Here is a 17365-nt window from a genome sequence, read left to right as displayed (position 1 = left end):
CCAAACAATGCAACAATACTAGACAGGGAGCAGGTGAAGACACCGGGAAACGAGGCATAAAGTCCAAAAAAGAGAGACCCACACAAACGACTTGGGACTTGATCCAGTGATTCTCTGGTTCCCATGCCAGGTCCCTGCAGACTGAGCTACTGCCAAAGGATGAATCTCATTTTCTTTTTGTGAAGCGAACCAGGGCGATGCTAACTTCTAGGTCGGCCTACAAAAATATGTCATGTGGGTATCGGCAAACAAACAAGGACAGGAACTGATACAACAAGAACGTTACACAATGTTATCCAGAAAATCCTCTTCTATTCTCCATGACCGGTCCATGAACCATTTCAAATGACGATCTGATGCAAAGCCAAATATCCAGCCATAAAAGCTCCAGAATACAAAGGCTACCCTGCAAAAAAGGCCAGTATCATTATCGAGTACACAATCACAGTGACATGCACAGACTTTTTGAAAGGCAGGGGTGAAAAGGGAAAAAGGGCACATAAAGCGCGTTCTAGCCACTGAAGAGGGCACTTTAGCACATACGTTTTGGCTCCAAGAGGGCACTTTAGCATGCGTTTTGGCTCCAGAGCGCACATTAGTACACGTTTTTGGCTCCTGGAGGACACTTTAGCACATGTGTTGGCTTATAGAGGGCGCTTTAGCACACATTTTGGCTTCTAGGGGGCACTTTAGCACACGTTTTGGCACCCAAGAGGGCACTTTAGTGCACGTTTTGGCTCCTAGAGGGCACTTTAGCGCACGTTTTGGCTCCAGAGAGCACTTTAGCACACGTTTAGACTCCTAGAGACCACTTTAGCAAGTGTTTTGGCTCCAGAGGACACTTAAGCACATGTTTTGGCTCCTAGATGACACATTAGCACACATTTTGGCTTCTAGAGGGCACATTAGCATGTGTTTTGGGTCTCAGAGGGCACATTACCACACATTTTGGCTCCTAGAGGGCACATTAGCACACGTTTTGGCTCCTAGAGGGCACATTAGCACACGTTTTGGCTCCTAGAGGGCACATTAGCACACGTTTTGGCTCCTAGAGGGCACTTTGGCATGTGTTTTGGAACCCAAAAGTGCACTTTAGCACACATATTTCTGATTGTTTAGTTTGGGATGTTGACTTTATTACTTTAATTAGGCGTATACCAAACCCATTCTAATTGTGTCCCAGTTTATTGTTTAATTTGTTTCAGTGTGTGTATGAGAATGACATCTGCTGACAGGAAGTACACAACAACCCAGGCTGTTGCCTAGCAATGGAATTCCATTGAAAAGGTTGATGAATGCCAGTTGACCCAATATATTTATTATTTTATTTTATAATAATTATTAAAACCTGTTTGATTGAATCATAAGGCAGACATTCTCATATAACAGGATTATATATTTATACAGAGATGACACAGCCAAAGTCAGCTGTATGCGGTAGCAGTTTATGGCGGTAATCGGTGGTAATAGATAAAAACTACAGCCGCGCTCCGTCGCACACTTATTGACGCAGATGACGTCAGAGTGCGCGGACACGGGACAGGAAGAGGCGCAGAGGAATTAAAAAAAACAAAAAAAAACAAGATGGCAGCGGGCTCGGACCACGGGCTAAAGAGAATAGTTTGGAAAAGTAAGTTCGCCTCAAAGTGTGGAGAGTGTTTTCGTTGTACGTGTGAAACAGACTAACACTTTGTGTCTTTAACTGTGAACGCGGTTAAAGTACCTGCTGTTTTTACTAACTGCTTCTTCCTTTGCGTCTCGGAGGAATGACAGTTGAGTTTCCTTTCTGCTGTTTTATCCCAACGGAAGTTGACAAACTTGAACCTAACAGCGAAGTGCCCTTGTGTTAACACTTGTTTTAGCACAACGTTACTATGACGACGACTCTTTATTAACTTTGGGAGAGAGTCTGGTCGGACTGAGGTCACTGTCTGTCGCATGTAGCCCCACCTCACATCAACAGGCTGAAGTTAGCAAACACAACACTTCAGCTAATGTTAACGGGCACTACATTTTCAAAGGTGTTGTGGGTAAATATGTGTCTCACCCACCACCCCCAAAAACCAACAATAAGGTGTGTTTCCTGTCCGCGCTGCCCTCCTTGGTTGTGTTAGGTCACGGATAAGATGTCGCAGGGGTGAGTGTTTGTGTTTGGGGGTAAATAAGGGAAATCATAACGTTACACTTAGTTGTCGGGTTGGGGGGCAACGTTAAATGTAATATGAGCTAAAACGGGTCTAATATAACGATAAACAGCTAAGCTAGCAGTACTGATGCTCAGTTAATATTCAGTTACTGTTGATGTTGAAGTGTTGATTCATCTTTATACAAATCACAGTCACTGAAATTACCATAAAGTTGAATTAACATCTTTCTAGAATAAATTGAATATTATATACTGTCACTAGTCTTATACATTATAAAATGTGTAGCCATAAAAACACCATCAGTGGTGTGTCTAGCTGTACCATAGCTGCTATTGTCCCTACTCATCATTGATCATGTTTGTCATAATTATTATTATTTTCATATTCTGTCACCTTAGATGTGCTTGTTCCTACTATTCTGCTGTATTAACCGATATAACATATACGTCATATTCACATTACTATAGATATTATTATAGTTACTGTTACAGTTTGTTTGCTTGCATCTCTGGAAGTGTGTCTGTCTCTCTGTCTTTGTCTTTCTCTCTCATTTTCTTCCTCCCCAACCGGTGCAGACAGATGTTCGTCCTCCACAGAGCTGGGTCTGTCTGACGTTCCTGTCTGTTATAGTGAAGGTTTTCGTCTCCACCGTACTCTACTGGGGAATTGTTGGGTCTCTGTAAATCATAAATAAGTCATAGAGTGTGGTCTTTACCTACTCTGTAAAGTGTCCTGAGATAACTTTTGTTATGATTTGGCACTATAGATAAAATTGAATAGAATTGAAAATTAAAGCCTTCATGAAGGAAACTTGAGGATTCAATTAAATTTAATTTATAATGCCTTATCAATAGTTATCTTAAGACACTTCACACAAAGACCTTTTCAAAGATGTAAACATAAACAATCTAAATGTGTCCATGTTTGATTCCTGTTCGAGTGAATGTGAATGACATCTAGTCCAGCTATTTCAAGACAAAATAGGGGTCAACGTTGTACACATTGCGACAGAGGCAAACTCAACTGATTTTGTATCCTCAGTATGTGCTGAGTAAGGAAAAAAGCTCAGAAGAATCCCAATAGGGGAAAGTTTCAGGGAAAAGACCCAAATATTCACTGTGCATTCTCACACAAATCGGAAAATAAATGACCTTCAGATATCACCATTAAAATGACTGAGTTGATTACTTACATCAAGACAAACAAAGAATGTATTACAAGATTGTTTTTTAAATTCTTTGTTCACATGAGCAAATGGGGCATAATCTAATTACATATGTGCTGATTTTCATAACTAACACAACGGATTTAAACACTGGGTAAAGCCAGGTGGAAAAGTCTTGTTGACATAAAACAGTAAGAGCGCACTCACACTGTCCTTCCGCACCGCGCCCCGGGCTTTAGGGTACTTGTCCCCCCTCCCTCTCCCCCCGCGCCCCAGGCCCGTTTGTACTCACACTGCCTGGGCCTCGCACAAATGCTTCCCGCTGTCCATACGTCATCACGCCGTAACACGTCACACGCATTGATTGACATCATGGCGATGCGTCTCTTTGTTTACAAATCTTTCCATAGACCTCCGTAGACTTGGTGTTAAGGTGTGAAAACAACCTATTTAGTCTACTCATTTTTAATGAATGGAGACAGGAAGAAGTCCTTTTTTATTAATCATTATAGCAGATATGGGTTTTGGGGCTGGGTCTGTGGGACTGTTTACTGGGGATGAGTCTGAGATAAAAACAGGAGAATGCAGAAGACAAAGGGAGCTAAAACAGTTTCTGTGTTTATTGTGTAATTTTGTATCTTTTGCAGGATCCAGTTCTAGTTCTCAGTCGTCTACAGGAGTGAAATCCATTCAGCAGTGACTGAGTCCCTGCTTTAAAGTCCTTCTTACTGCCTCCATTAATCAATGCTCATGGGTCGACTAAATGGGTTCATTCAGACCTGAACATTAAGTATTTTACTGTTATATGAGATTCAACAAGACATTTTTACCCGGCTTTACCCAATGTTTGGATCTGTTCTGGTACGCTGTTCGATTCTGTCCCGTTTGCACATGTGAACAAACTATTTTTAAAAAACTGGTAATACATTTTTTGTTTGTCTTGATGTAAGTAATCCACTCAGAAGTTGTCATCTATCTTGGGTCTTTTTCAAAACTTTCCCCCTCTGGGCTTTTTTCCCCTTACTCAGGACGCAGTGAGGATACAAAATCAGTTGAGTTTGCTTCTGTTGCAATTTGTTCAACTTTTTCTCATAAAATGACTAGACTAATCAGCTGACAGGAAGTCAACAAGGACCCAGGCTGTTGCCTAGCAATGGAATTCTGTTGAAAAGGTCTATAGATTAGGTCTAGACCACTGTGACTTATTTATGATTTACAGAGACCCAACAATTCCTCCATGAGCAGCAACAAGTCGCGATATCGATAATATCTATATGACCTTTTTAAAGATGTAAACAAAAACATTCTAAATGTGTCTCAGTTCATTTCCTGTTGCAGTGAACGTGAATAACATCCACTGACAGGAAGTTAACAAGGACCAAGGCTGTTGCCTAGCAATCAAATTCCATTAAAAAGGCCTATACAGCATTTAAACAGCATCTTGTGCAAACAGTGGGAACAAAACCCTTCCTTTAGGTAGGAACGTTGAGACGGACGGACGTATTACAGTGTAGTTTTAATAGCTAACTGCCTTGTTTTTATACTCTTTTATTTCATAAACTAAACACTAACTAGAATGACTTTTTTGAGTTTTTGCACACGCACACATATCTCTAACATGGTAGACATATCATACACGTCTCGTGAGTTTCCATTCATGCTGTGGACCGATTTTTCATCATACCAAAAAAATGGCCACAACACATTTGAAGAGCAAGAGCAAGTTCTGTAAACAGGCTGTTTATTTGAGCAACGACTGATGTATGTAATGGATTATTTGAGTTATGATCACTTGAGGTTGTGTCCAGCACGAGAACAGTGTGGTCGTGAACAGTGGGTTTTCCTGGTGTCAGTCATGTTCTTCACATGTCATGTTCTGTGTCTCTCACAGGAATAAAAGACACAATTATCGCAGACTGCAGTAAATCTGAAGTATGGAAGGTAGGGGGACCCTCCAAATATTTAACTTTTAACTGATTTATTCCATTCGTGCATTGTGACTCAAAGCAGATTTGTAATTTCTAGCAACGTATTACAGTGTGGTGCATTATTTGACCGACCACTACTGATTTATATGTTTCACAGATACTGATTCTGGACCAGTTCACCACCAAGCTCCTCTCATCATGCTGCAAAATGTCCGATCTGATGTCAGAGAAAATAACAAGTAGGTTTCCTCTACAGTGAATCATTTTTTTATATGATACTAGTTACAGGCTCATTTAGCTGCAGTCTGGATGTGGATGTCTGTAGCTACTCTGTCAAACTAAACATTTTGTGTCTTTAGTTGTAGAGGACCTGTTCAAAAGCAGAGAGCCTGTTCCAGAAATGAAGGCCATCTACTTCATGTCACCAACCGCTAAGGTCTGCCATTATAACCCTTTCATTTCTGCTAAGCTAGTTTTCATTCTTTTTTTCTGCCAAACTGATTAAATTTCATTTCATTTCATAGTGTGTGGAGGCCTTCATTGCCGACTTCAAGTCCAAACCTAAATATAAAGCAGCATATGTTTATTTCACTGACTGTAAGTAACTTAAAAATACGACTTTACTTCTCTGTGTTTTATCCAACACGATCAAAATGATGTTTGGATGATTTCTTCCTTGTTAAACAGATACAAACTAAACGCGTTTTGGTCCCACAGATTGTCCTGATGACCTGTTCAACAACATGAAGCTGTACTGTGCGAAGTACATACGAGTCTGTAAAGAAATAAACATGTCCTTCATGCCACAAGAGGCACAAGTGAGTGGGTTTGCAGAGTGTGTTGTTTTAGGTTATTTTGTAAGGCTCCATTTCCTCTTTTTACCCAGACTGTTGCTTGGTAACTGAGGGAAGATTAAGCTGCAGTTTAGTGTCACGTTGCTACTGGAAGGAAGAGTTTTGGAGTGTTTGCGTGAAGCTCATGGGTGTTGGCTGCTTTGACCTATGATGTAATGATTTCACAAACCGTATCATACCAATGGCTTGGAAACTGTAACTGGCGGTTCTCTGTATTTAAAAAAACAAAAAGGTCAGAAGGTTCTGATTTGTTTTATAGAGCTGTTTATTCTTGTTGATATGAAGGTATTTAGAGTTTGAAGAAAAGCTCCACGGATGCTTTATTTTATGATTACATGCAAATTTTGAATGCTTTTCAGGTGTTCACATGTGAAAATCCAGGGGCTTTCCAAAGCATCTACAGTCCCAACAGTCAGGACAAAAAGAAGACACTGGAGACACTCGCAGACCAGCTCGTCACGCTCTGTGCCACGTTGGACGAGTACCCAGGGGTCCGATACAAGAAGTAAGCCAGAGAAGATATAGTTTCTCAGCTTACAACACACCTCAGCCCCCGAGCAGAGTGAGAGCTTTTACGAGAAACACTGGAACTGAGACCGTTGAATTTGTTACTGAACTGTGTCAGGACAGAAATGAAGCTTAAATACAGTTACAGACAGATGTTAAATGACTTTGTCCTGGCTTAACAAACCCTAAAACTTAAATGTAAATCCAAACAAGAGCAGTGTGGCTTCATTATCTTAAGTATCATTTTATTTTTACCACAATATCCATTTTTCTACAAATCAGTACACTGCCTCTAACTGATAGTGGTATCAGTGCTGCCTTGCTCTGTGTTAACCGGCCCGTGATAACTCCTGGAAAACTATTTCTATCATAACTAGAGACCCCAACATGGAGAACGCCAAGACCTTTGCAGAGCTGGTGGACAACAAACTGGCCAAACACTACGAGCTGGATGACAGTGGCAAGAAAAAGGTGAGACACCGGCTGAACAAAAAGTGTTAATAGAATAAACAAGATCTGAGCTCAGGGAGCGAATGTGGACCTGAAAATACGGTGTCATTTTTTAGAGTAACGTTGCTCTTCACAAGAAATTCAAAAAGAGAAAAGCTTGCAGTGGTTTCAGCAAAGCGCCATCTCAGAAGTCGAGAAAAAGTCACTATTAACGTTTCTGTTGTATTTCAACTTTATGTAACTTTAAGTAAGTTAACTTGAACTTCTTTGTATCCTCCCTGCCCGTCAAAAGGCAAAGACCCAGGCCCAGCTGCTTATAGTGGAGAGAGGTTTCGACCCCGTCAGCCCCATCCTGCATGAGCTGACCTACCAGGCCATGGCTTACGACCTCATTGATGTCCAGAACGACACCTACACGTAATACAAGCTCTTCCTACTGACTCACTGTGTTCACACATACAGAATATCCTTATTTAGGGGGAGAAGTTCAGCATCCGTGAGGAACTCGGAGTAGAGCCGCTGCTCCTTTGTGTTGAAAGTTGCCAGTTGAGGTGGTTCGGGCATCTAGTAAGGAGGCCCCCTGGGCGCCTCCCTAGGGAGGTGTTCCAGGCACGTCCAGCTGGGAGGAGGCCTCGGGGAAGACCCAGGACCAGGTGGAGAGATTATATCTCCTCACTGGCCTGGGAACGCCTCGGGATCCCCCATTTAGAGCTGGTTAATGTGGCCCCGGAAAGGGAAGTTTGGGGTCCCCTGCTAAAGCTGCTGCCCCCACGACCCGACCCTGGATAAGTGGTTGAAGATCAGATGAGATAATATCCTTATTGCACCATATCATTTTTTTCTATTTAGATAATAGAGTGGTCCAGGAATGACTCCTAAAAGATGCTAAGATGCATGAAATAAGGTCTGTTGTTAACACAGGCCCGAGAGATTTTAACGTTTTGTTCAACAGGAACAGTCGGAGCACCTTTAGCCAGTAAAACAAATCATAAAGGTTGTGTTCATGTATGAAGATGAAGGAAACGTGGCAGTTTCAAACTTTTGTTCCCTGCAGAAGCCAATGGAAAAACCCCACTGGTTTTTTAACGATGGAACCTGGGCGATGCTAACCTTTGGGTCGGCCTACAAAAATATGTCACCCCCGCAGCACTCTATACATTTCTAGCTTAAATCAATTATCTGGTTATTGTTGTGGCCAGGTACAAGGCTAAAGACGGCTCGGAGAAGCAGGCCCTGCTCAACGAGGACGACCTTCTCTGGGTTAAGCTGAGACACCAGCACATCGCTGACGTCTCAGAGTAAGTGTGCACGATCCAAAAGACCAAAGTGTCCCATTCCTGTCTTCCTCACCACGATGCTAACTCCAATTTCTTTTCTTACAATAGACAAATCCGCAAGTTGGTAAAGGAGATGTCTGCAAACAAGAAGCAGCCAGATGGGAAGGTAAAGTACCGTGGTCTCTTTAAATCAGGGAATCCTCAAATTCATACTTAAAAGGCTTATATCTTAACTTAACAACTCCTTTTTTTTCAGATCACTATTAGCAATTTGGCCCAGATGATGAAGAAGATGCCTGCGTTCCGTAAACAGGTGACGGAGGTATGTGTTGCCAGTATCAATTACATAGCTTTTGGAGGGATATCTGTAATTATAGAGCTAGCTCATCATTATGTTGGGGTTGGGTGTGGCGCCTGCTATCATGTGGGGTTGACTTCATCATAGCATAATAGAACAAAAGTCATCATTTCTGGCCTCTGATTAATATTTTGTCTTCCAATAAAGGAAATCACAACTCCAGTGTCAATACTTGTATATAAGTGTTCAGTTCATATTGTTACTTAACTTTTCTCTTTGGTCTGAATTGTAGAAAACCGTTCACCTGCAGTTGGCAGAGGACTGCATGAAACACTTCTCAAACAACGTGGAGAAACTCTGCAAAGCTGAACAGGTCTGTCTATGCCCAACATTTACCATTTAAACCTGCTTGGACAGGTTAATGGATGGGTGGTGGTTTTAAGGAGAAGGATTAATTGTTGCCAGGTAAAACGCTTCATGAGCGCAAGTATCAGCCCTGTTGAAGTTTCCTCGAACAAGAAGCTGACCTCCAACCAGCCGTGTTCTGACCTCTGACTACCTCCTAAGCAGAGATTTAGTAGAAGTCTGTTAGTTGAACTGATCAGTGAGAAATAAGTAGAGCTTCATGAGTAAATACGTCTTAAAAAGTGCAAACATTCACAATATCCCCAGCCTAAATGAAAGATAAAAATATAACGTTTGTCTCGGTGTAGGACCTCGCAGTGGGCTTGGATGTGGAGGGGGTAAAGGTGAGAGATCCCATGAGGACCCTGCTGCCCGTGCTGCTCCACCCATACAGCACCCACGACAAGATCAGAGCTGTGCTGCTCTACATCTTCAGCGTCAGCGGTACACCAGTCTTTAGTTTCACTGTCGGTTCTCCAGCATTCTGTAAAGTGGCATTTTTACAGTTTTACAGCTGTTTAGTTCCAGGAACTGTTCAGAGGCACCAAGATCTAAAGAACAGTATAAAGCTGCTCCTGCTGCAGGTTTTTTCAGTATTTAATGGAGATCATTACATGAAAATACCACAGCCTATTTGTGAATACTGTAGATGCCGAGGATGTGGATGAACTAATTTCCAGTTATTGAAAATTCCCTCTAAAAGATCATAAAATGGGCATAAAACCTAACGTTTTCCTTCTTGATCAAGACCTTTCATGGCTTTGACTTCATAGGATGCAGCCCGGATTCTCCGTCACCAGCTTTTCACACTGGTTTGTTTGCGTGTAAACAGGAACGACAGACGAGAACTTAAGCAAACTCATCCAGCATGTAAAGATCGAGGACGATCGAGAGTTTATTCTGAACTGGAAAGAACTGGGAGTCCCTATCATCACATCGGTATGTGCAGCAGAGGATCATTCATTTGATGCCTTTGATTGCGATTTATGTAGTCGAGTGTTCCTGCGATGCACTCTGACTTTTATTTTGTTCTGGTGTCATTGTTTGTCTATTCAGTTTTGTCACTCTGATTACTGTTTCTTGTACTTTTTGTTTCTAGCCTAGTTTCTTTTCGCGCAAACCAACCAGACGGGATCGTTCCCAGGATCAGACTTACAACCTTTCCAGATGGACTCCTGTCATAAAAGATGTGATGGAGGTCAGTGGGAGCAGATTACAATTTTCTGTCATGTATTATATTTAATAAATAACTAATAATAATAATCCTATTAGCAGCTATTAATTCTGCACGATCACATAGCATTTATTTAATGTTAATTATTTCCTTTCCAGGAAGTTTAGCAACTATAGATACCATAATGGATGAAGTAGCATAACTCCAGAGAAAAGGATTTGGGTGCAGCTAGGAGACAGTGATTTAAAGCGGGTGTAGATGGGATGTAGGATAGGAATGAGAAACTAAAAGAACGTGAGTTATGTCTTATAAAGGATGTCGTATGTCTAGCTCGATCTAGGTCACTGTGCTAACCCCAGTCCCCCCTCTGAAAGGCATTCATAAAAAAGGGACGATCAGATCTGTGAGAGCGCCACAAAACGAGGTCATCAGATCCAGGTCATCTGATAGGCAGTGTCACATATATGTTTGCGTTGTGCTGCACGGCTTCAACCATTTGTGAGAGCCGTCCTCTCAGCATCTGCGGGGCTCAATAATGCGCCACTTATGTGCTGATCCCTGGAGACGGTCCTTCTGTTTCAGCAACAATCCCTCAAAAATGTTTTTACAGTATGAAATGAGGTTGTTTTAGTGAGCTGAGATGTTTTGTGTTAAAACAGAGGTAGGATGTCACGGTCACCTGCTGCCCTGTATACGTTTGTACTGTGAAGAGACACATGTCATACACACTAGGGACGCCACGGTGAGGACATTTTCCCACGTTATAAACTTGTGACAACACCGGTGTTACAGATGACACTGGACATTTTACATGAAAAGATGTTCGTCGATGATGCTCGATATCTGTAGAGCGCTTACCGTGCTTTGATCTCTGGCCTCTCCAGTCAAGCTTTGGCTTTGGTGTTCAACGTTTACAGATTGCAGCATTTGCGTTATCATGTTCTATGTCAGCATTGGGTTTAACTCTGAACCAAATCCTCTGCCGTCGTCTTGTTGTGGGTAAACTCTCCTTTCTCCTATCACCTGACTCCTGCTGTACGGAGCAGACACTTTCAGTCAGAACTGCAACGTCTGTTGTATGAAGAAGAAGACGAATTACTTTATTTATCCCGCAACGGGGAAATTGAATTTTTTCACTCTTATTATTAATCATGTTACACACACAGGCCCGAAATACACACATGTACAAACAGGACCTATACATGCAATGAAGGAGAGATGTTAGAGCTAGTTATGATTGAATATTTTACGTTCATACTATTTTACAAATAGATTTTTTTGTATTTGATGAACATAGGTGCTGATGCGCGAAATTTAACTAAATGGGTTTTATTTCCATTTGTTTTGTTTTTCTTTGTTGTTTTTATTGCAGTTCTTGTTTCCATTCAACAAAACAGTGTCTACAAAAACTAGACAAATAACAAAACAAACAAAAAACGTACACAGCACCTCTTACATGAGAAACGAACATATGACATAAAACAAGAGCTGGCGGTTCAGTCTTACGGTACCCGAAGGTCGTTCAAGTCCCTTCAACAGAATGGAGGAAAGGTCCAAACTGATGTAGTCCAGAAATGGGCGCCACACTCTGTAGAACGGATCTTCTCAACTCCAAAAGTTCAAACATTAATTTACGTTATTTCTATTAAAAAAAAAAGAAAAACCATGGTGGTGGCGTTGGGCAAATACACCGGTAACACCTACTACCGTGGCAAACCTAATGCACACAGCACTCTAACTTACCTTTTAACTTTGTTTTGTGTAGTTGGCTTGTGGCCGGTTGTTTTGAGTCCGATAAGTTATATGAACTGTGAGCCATAAATAATGTATCAGCTCTGAGGCAGTTACATTTAATACTCTGCTGATGAGTCTGAAATAGACGGGGAACTGAAAGGGAGAGTTACTCCGTTGCCCTTTGGTCATAAAATAATAAGGTTATTTCTAAAACCTGATTTACTGAATCTCAGTTCTGTAATTCCACAGAACTGAAACTCCACAGTTTGGTGTCTCATGGATGCTGCTGAGGAAAGTGGTCACATAGAAAGTTGAGATTGTCTTTTTAGAAACATAAGTCTGTGGTTCCCCAGGTGAGGTATTAAAAAGTGGTTACATAAGATTGAAACATATTCCAAAAAGGAGGAACTATAGATGAACTGTAGCCTAATAAGTTCTTTAGTGTCTTCTCCTCATCGTCACTTCCCTTTCCTGTTATTACCTGAAGAGCCTTTTCTGAGCAGTCTTCACCACCAGAGCACCTGGTTTCCTGTAAAATGTGGTTCTTTGTTTCCTCTTGTCAGCAGAACGTATGGCAGCATATTCAATTCAATTCAATTCAGACAACTTTATTTATCCCCACAGGGCAATTCAGTTTGCAGCCTCAGTCACATAGAAACAAGAAACAAAAACTAAAACAAAGACACGTACAGCATCCACTCTGTCAGTCCTGCAGGTTGGCAGAGGCAACCGGAGCTAGCAGCGTGTAACAGGAACAGGAAATAAATAAGGAATAAATATACACATTAGACTCTCAAGTGTACAATGCCTGGCCTGTGTTCATGAGCTGTCAGCAGCATTTAAAAGCCTGATGGCTGAAGGAATAAATGAATTTGCAAATCTGTTTGTCTTTCTCGGGGGGGCAAGGTAACGCCGCCCTGAGGGCATCGAACAGAATTCCTGACCGAGGATGTGGTCAGGATGACTAATGACCTTTCTGGCTTTCTGGATAACTCGTTTTCTCCAGATCGAGTTTAAGTCTGTTAGCTTCATTTCATTGATCTTGGAGCAGACTTTGATAATGCCTCTGAGACAGTTCTTCTCCCTCACAGATAAACCATAAAACCGACAAATAAAAGAAAATGTCAACAAGCTTTCCAATAAAAGAATGATAGAAATTACATAAAATGCTCTTAGAAACATTAAAATAATCTGGTTGAAATTAGTTAAAACCAATCTGTTGATTTAAAAAAAGAAATCTATATTTTTCAGTGAAATGCCAGAAATGACGAACCTTATGAGTTTAGATCCACAGCTACAGTTTGAAGTGTCTGAGATGTTTGACAGCAGATTGTTTCTCTATCTTCAGCTGTAATTTGTCATCCTCTGATGCAGCTCGTAGTTAGCCGCAGAATTTGTCACAGGGTTTTTTTTGGTTGTCCAAGTATTACCCGTAAACGTACTTCAGAGTTTGGTTCGTGGTAACAGAGGGGTCTTCTGCTAATGGAAGAAGTTTCACAGACTGCGTGTTTTCACTTCATTAACGAAAAGGTCAAACTTGTAAGATTGCAAATGTAAAAAGAAGTGTTTTTATGTTAAGTGTTTGGCCTGCCCAAAAAAATTTGGTCTCTATGGGACTTAACTTCCACAAATGTCCGATAACGTTAAAAATCGGTCACTTTCAGGACGCCGTGGAGAACAAACTGGACACCAAAGAGTGGCCGCACCAGTCTGAGTGTCCTGCTGCCTGGAATGGCTCCGGGGCCGTCAGGTACAGTGGATTTTTTTTGTTTGTGATCACACTCGACCTGGGTCAATAGTGTCTGGACATAATTATGAATTCTGCTAGAGATGCTTTGATGAAGATGCTGATCCTGTTTACCAACTTAATGTCGAATGCACCTGCCTTGTTTCCAAGAACACTACTTAAAAGTATCAGTGTCTATAATGTCAGTAACTCAAAAAGAACGTTTTCCACACATACGGTCTCAGTTTGCTTTTACAGACAAATGCAGACAGTAAGAAGGTGATAAGTTGGGGCCCTCTAGTGATGATTTGTGCTACTGCTTTCAGCTCCTGTGTGAACTTTGACTACCACCGTGTTTACCAGTGTTAGATCCATCACCCTCTCCTTAACTTTCTGGCTGGGATGTTGAGTTTGTGGTTTCTTCACAGGATTTGGACCTGCAGCTCCGAATTTTTTGTCTTTTGAAACTGTCTAATGCCCCCCCCTCTGCTCCACAGTGCCCGTCAGAAACACAAAGCCAGCACTCAGGACGAACGCCGGACCGGCTCGCGTCTCATCGTATTTGTTCTCGGAGGAATCAGCTTCTCTGAGATGCGCTGTGCCTACGAGGTCACGCAGGCAGTGAAATCCTGCGAGGTCATCATAGGTGAGCGTTAGTACAAGATCACTCTGGTTATTTCTCTGGGTATGTTAAGTATTTTAGTCTGTACTCACTGACTATGTGGGAAGAAAATTCTGTAGATCTTTTTATTTCCAGCTGTTTTACACCACCTGCTGGAGCCAGTCTGAATTGTGAGGGGGTTTATGCCAGGGGTGGGCAATTCCGGTCCTGGAGAGCCACTGTCCTGCATGTTTTGGGTTTCTCCCTACCCTAACACACCTGAGTCTAACAGCAATCAAACTGTGACAAGCTTCAGCTGCTTGATAACGAGCAAATCATTAGACTCAGGCGTGTTGGAGCAGAGAGAAACCTAAAACATGGACAGAGGCTCTCCAGGACCGGAATTGCCCACCCCTGGTTTATTCTCTAGCTTGAGACGTAATAGTTCTTCTTCTTCGTTTCAGGGTCGTCCCACATTTTGACCCCGACTCGTCTCCTGAACGACATCAAGGCTCTGAGCAAAGGCCCCATGGAGACTTTTACAATAGAGGAAAGGAGCAACGCCTGAGAGGTGTCCCAGCGAACACCTTCCCCAAACTCCCCCAGCTTCTCTACATCTCATGTCACTCTGCACTGTGCACTCGACTCAACTTCCTGAACGGAAGACTGAAGGGAATTTATCTTATACGTATCTTTATATTTTAATACTCTTTTCAAACCTGGTGCACATTCACAGTGGGCATGAGAGCAAGTTCTCTTTTAACTTGGTCAAAAAACGAAAAACGTGGCCTGCTTACGGCATTTATAGTTCATCATATTAAAAGAGAATTGACCTCATCCCACTGTAAACATTTATAACATAAGTTTAAAAAACAAAAAACAATCTAATCTGCCTAACTGCCTTGTCCATAAAAGAGATCCTGATTATGTTACACGCTGAAAGACCTCTGAGAAACGTCCAGAGACCGAATGGTGGTGGAAAGTAGCACCGAGCTGATGTATATACTGTATGTAAGCACTTAGTCCCTGCTGTGTCATTCTGACGTTTTCAGTCACACTTTATGTAATTTTGAAGAGTGTTTTTAACAAAAGAGTATTTACGTTTTTTTCTTGAACTGAACGACTAATAAACGGATAATGTGGTTCAAATCTGATCTGAGTTCTGTTTGCGGTTAATGTTGTTGTGTTTGTCGACTGAGATGCAGCCGAGGATATAAGAGAATGACTTAAAGTGTAATTCCTGCGCAAAATCATCCCATGGTCTTTTTCGGCGCTTACATACATCAAATAGCCATCGACACAGTTTTTTCGTGAAACAACTATTAACAGAAATCTGGGAGAGTTGCTAACAGCCGGATGTGGCTAACTGATTAGCTCGAGGCATTACAGTGAAGACTTTAAAACGTCTTTTTTATCCACTAATACTGCTCAAAATAACACCAAACCTCTGCAGTAGCATGAGAAGAGTCTCTACACATAAAACAAAGCACCAACAACGTAGTTAGAGAACCCAGAGTTTATCAAAAGAGGCCCCTGTACCAGCTCCTCTCATAGTAAAGTCCATTCAAGTCGATCCCAAAGGAAAGAGCCAAGTGGTGCTTTGTTTTAAGTGTAGGGACTCTTCTCATGCTACTGCAGAGGTTTGCTGTTATTTTGAGCAGCATTAGTGGTTAAAAAAGACGCTTTAATGCATTCATCGTACCGCCCTTAGCTAATCAGTGTTAGCCACGTCCAACTGTTAGCGACTCTCCCGGTTTTCTCTGTTAATAGCTGTTACACGAAAAAAAACTGTCTCCATGGCTATTTGATGTGTGTAAGTGCAAAAAAAGACCATGGGATGATTTTGCGCCTGAATTACACTTTAAGTACCTGGATGAGCAGAAAACTTATTATCAGACTAACTTTTTAACGGCAAATTCGTCTCCATCAGTCAAACAGGACAAAGGATCTTTGGGAGGTTATTTATGTGCTTGTTTGACTCTGACATGGCTCGTTGTTACGCTACATATGCTTGAAAAAAGTTTGCACGGGGGTGAACAATTTGTTGAAAGGATTTAATCACTGTGATCCATCAAAACGGCAGTAACTTAATACTCCTAACACAGAAAAAAGCCCTTTTATAAACAGAAAAGCTCAATAGACGAGCCTGCTGGAGCGCACATGGACGGATAATAGGTGACCCGACGACATTATGAAGCGTCTGTGACGTTATAGATCAAATCTGCCCTACTTCTACTGTCGCTGTGCTTCAGTTACACAGATGCTTAACTACTTTTGTACACGATACAGAAAAGTGCACATATTTCCTGTGTTACTGAAAGAAGCAAACATGAGAGGGATGTTGGGTCTTTAAGTGGTGAGGAGGGTTTTTATGAAGGTAATGTTACAAACACTAAACTGTGCAGTAGATTGGATTTATAGAAAATGAATGCAGGGACGTTTTCCTGCAATTTGTTTTTAACTGAATATCAACAATAGAAAGATGAGTGAACATTTTTATCTGGTTGGTGGAAGTTGAATAAAATGCACGAAGGTGGCTTTGAACTCACATTCTTAATAATTTAATCACAACTAACCCTGTTTTTAATGGTGCAGTCCCAGATTTAAAGCAGAGATGTGTTAAAGTAACTATAGAAGGTGTTCATATGTGGATAGTTTAGGAAATTAGGAAAGTAGAAGCAGTAGCAAAACCAAAACGGATTAATGTTTTGGTTAAATTGATGGTGGAGCGACAAGGATGGACACAAAACATGATCGGATTTCCTGATTCTTCGAAACCCAAACATGATTCGTGTGAGGGCATCGTGTTTGAGGGAAGGAGAGCATCTCAGAGCTCATCAGATGGGATTAAACCTGAGGAGAGGGCTCTTTTACAGCGACCTTTAAATCAGAATCACATCAAATTCATTAGTGTGTACACTTGAAGTAATAAACCAGTTATTATTTTATTATTTTATTGTGAATGCAGGATTAATTCAGCATTTGTTGTGTATTGTATATAAATATAACAGCGACTGTCAGGGTACGACATCTTATTCTTTGACATGCTGCATCAAAACAACAGTATAGTTATAGATTTTTGGACTGTGAGCCTGATTA

General features: G+C 41.4%; 1 protein-coding gene across 1 annotated transcript; it reads left to right on the top strand.

Annotated features, from left to right (window-relative positions):
- Positions 1-1583: 1583 nt before the first annotated feature.
- stxbp3 (syntaxin binding protein 3) lies at positions 1584-15409 on the top strand. Its single transcript, XM_083939259.1, has 19 exons — positions 1584-1630; positions 5204-5253; positions 5398-5479; positions 5600-5676; positions 5765-5837; positions 5958-6058; positions 6454-6599; positions 6979-7072; positions 7344-7468; positions 8251-8349; positions 8437-8494; positions 8585-8650; positions 8919-8999; positions 9340-9475; positions 9864-9970; positions 10131-10229; positions 13604-13689; positions 14163-14311; positions 14731-15409. Exons 1-19 carry the CDS (start codon positions 1585-1587, stop codon positions 14832-14834), a joined length of 1779 nt encoding a protein of 592 aa, XP_083795385.1. The 5' UTR covers position 1584; the 3' UTR covers positions 14835-15409.
- Positions 15410-17365: the final 1956 nt, after the last annotated feature.

This window comes from Echiichthys vipera (assembly GCF_963691815.1).
Source record: "Echiichthys vipera genome assembly, chromosome: 3".
Lineage (NCBI taxonomy): Eukaryota > Metazoa > Chordata > Actinopteri > Perciformes > Trachinidae > Echiichthys > Echiichthys vipera.
Note: the sequence above shows the minus strand (reverse complement) of the source record. Positions and strands in the feature narration are given on the sequence as shown.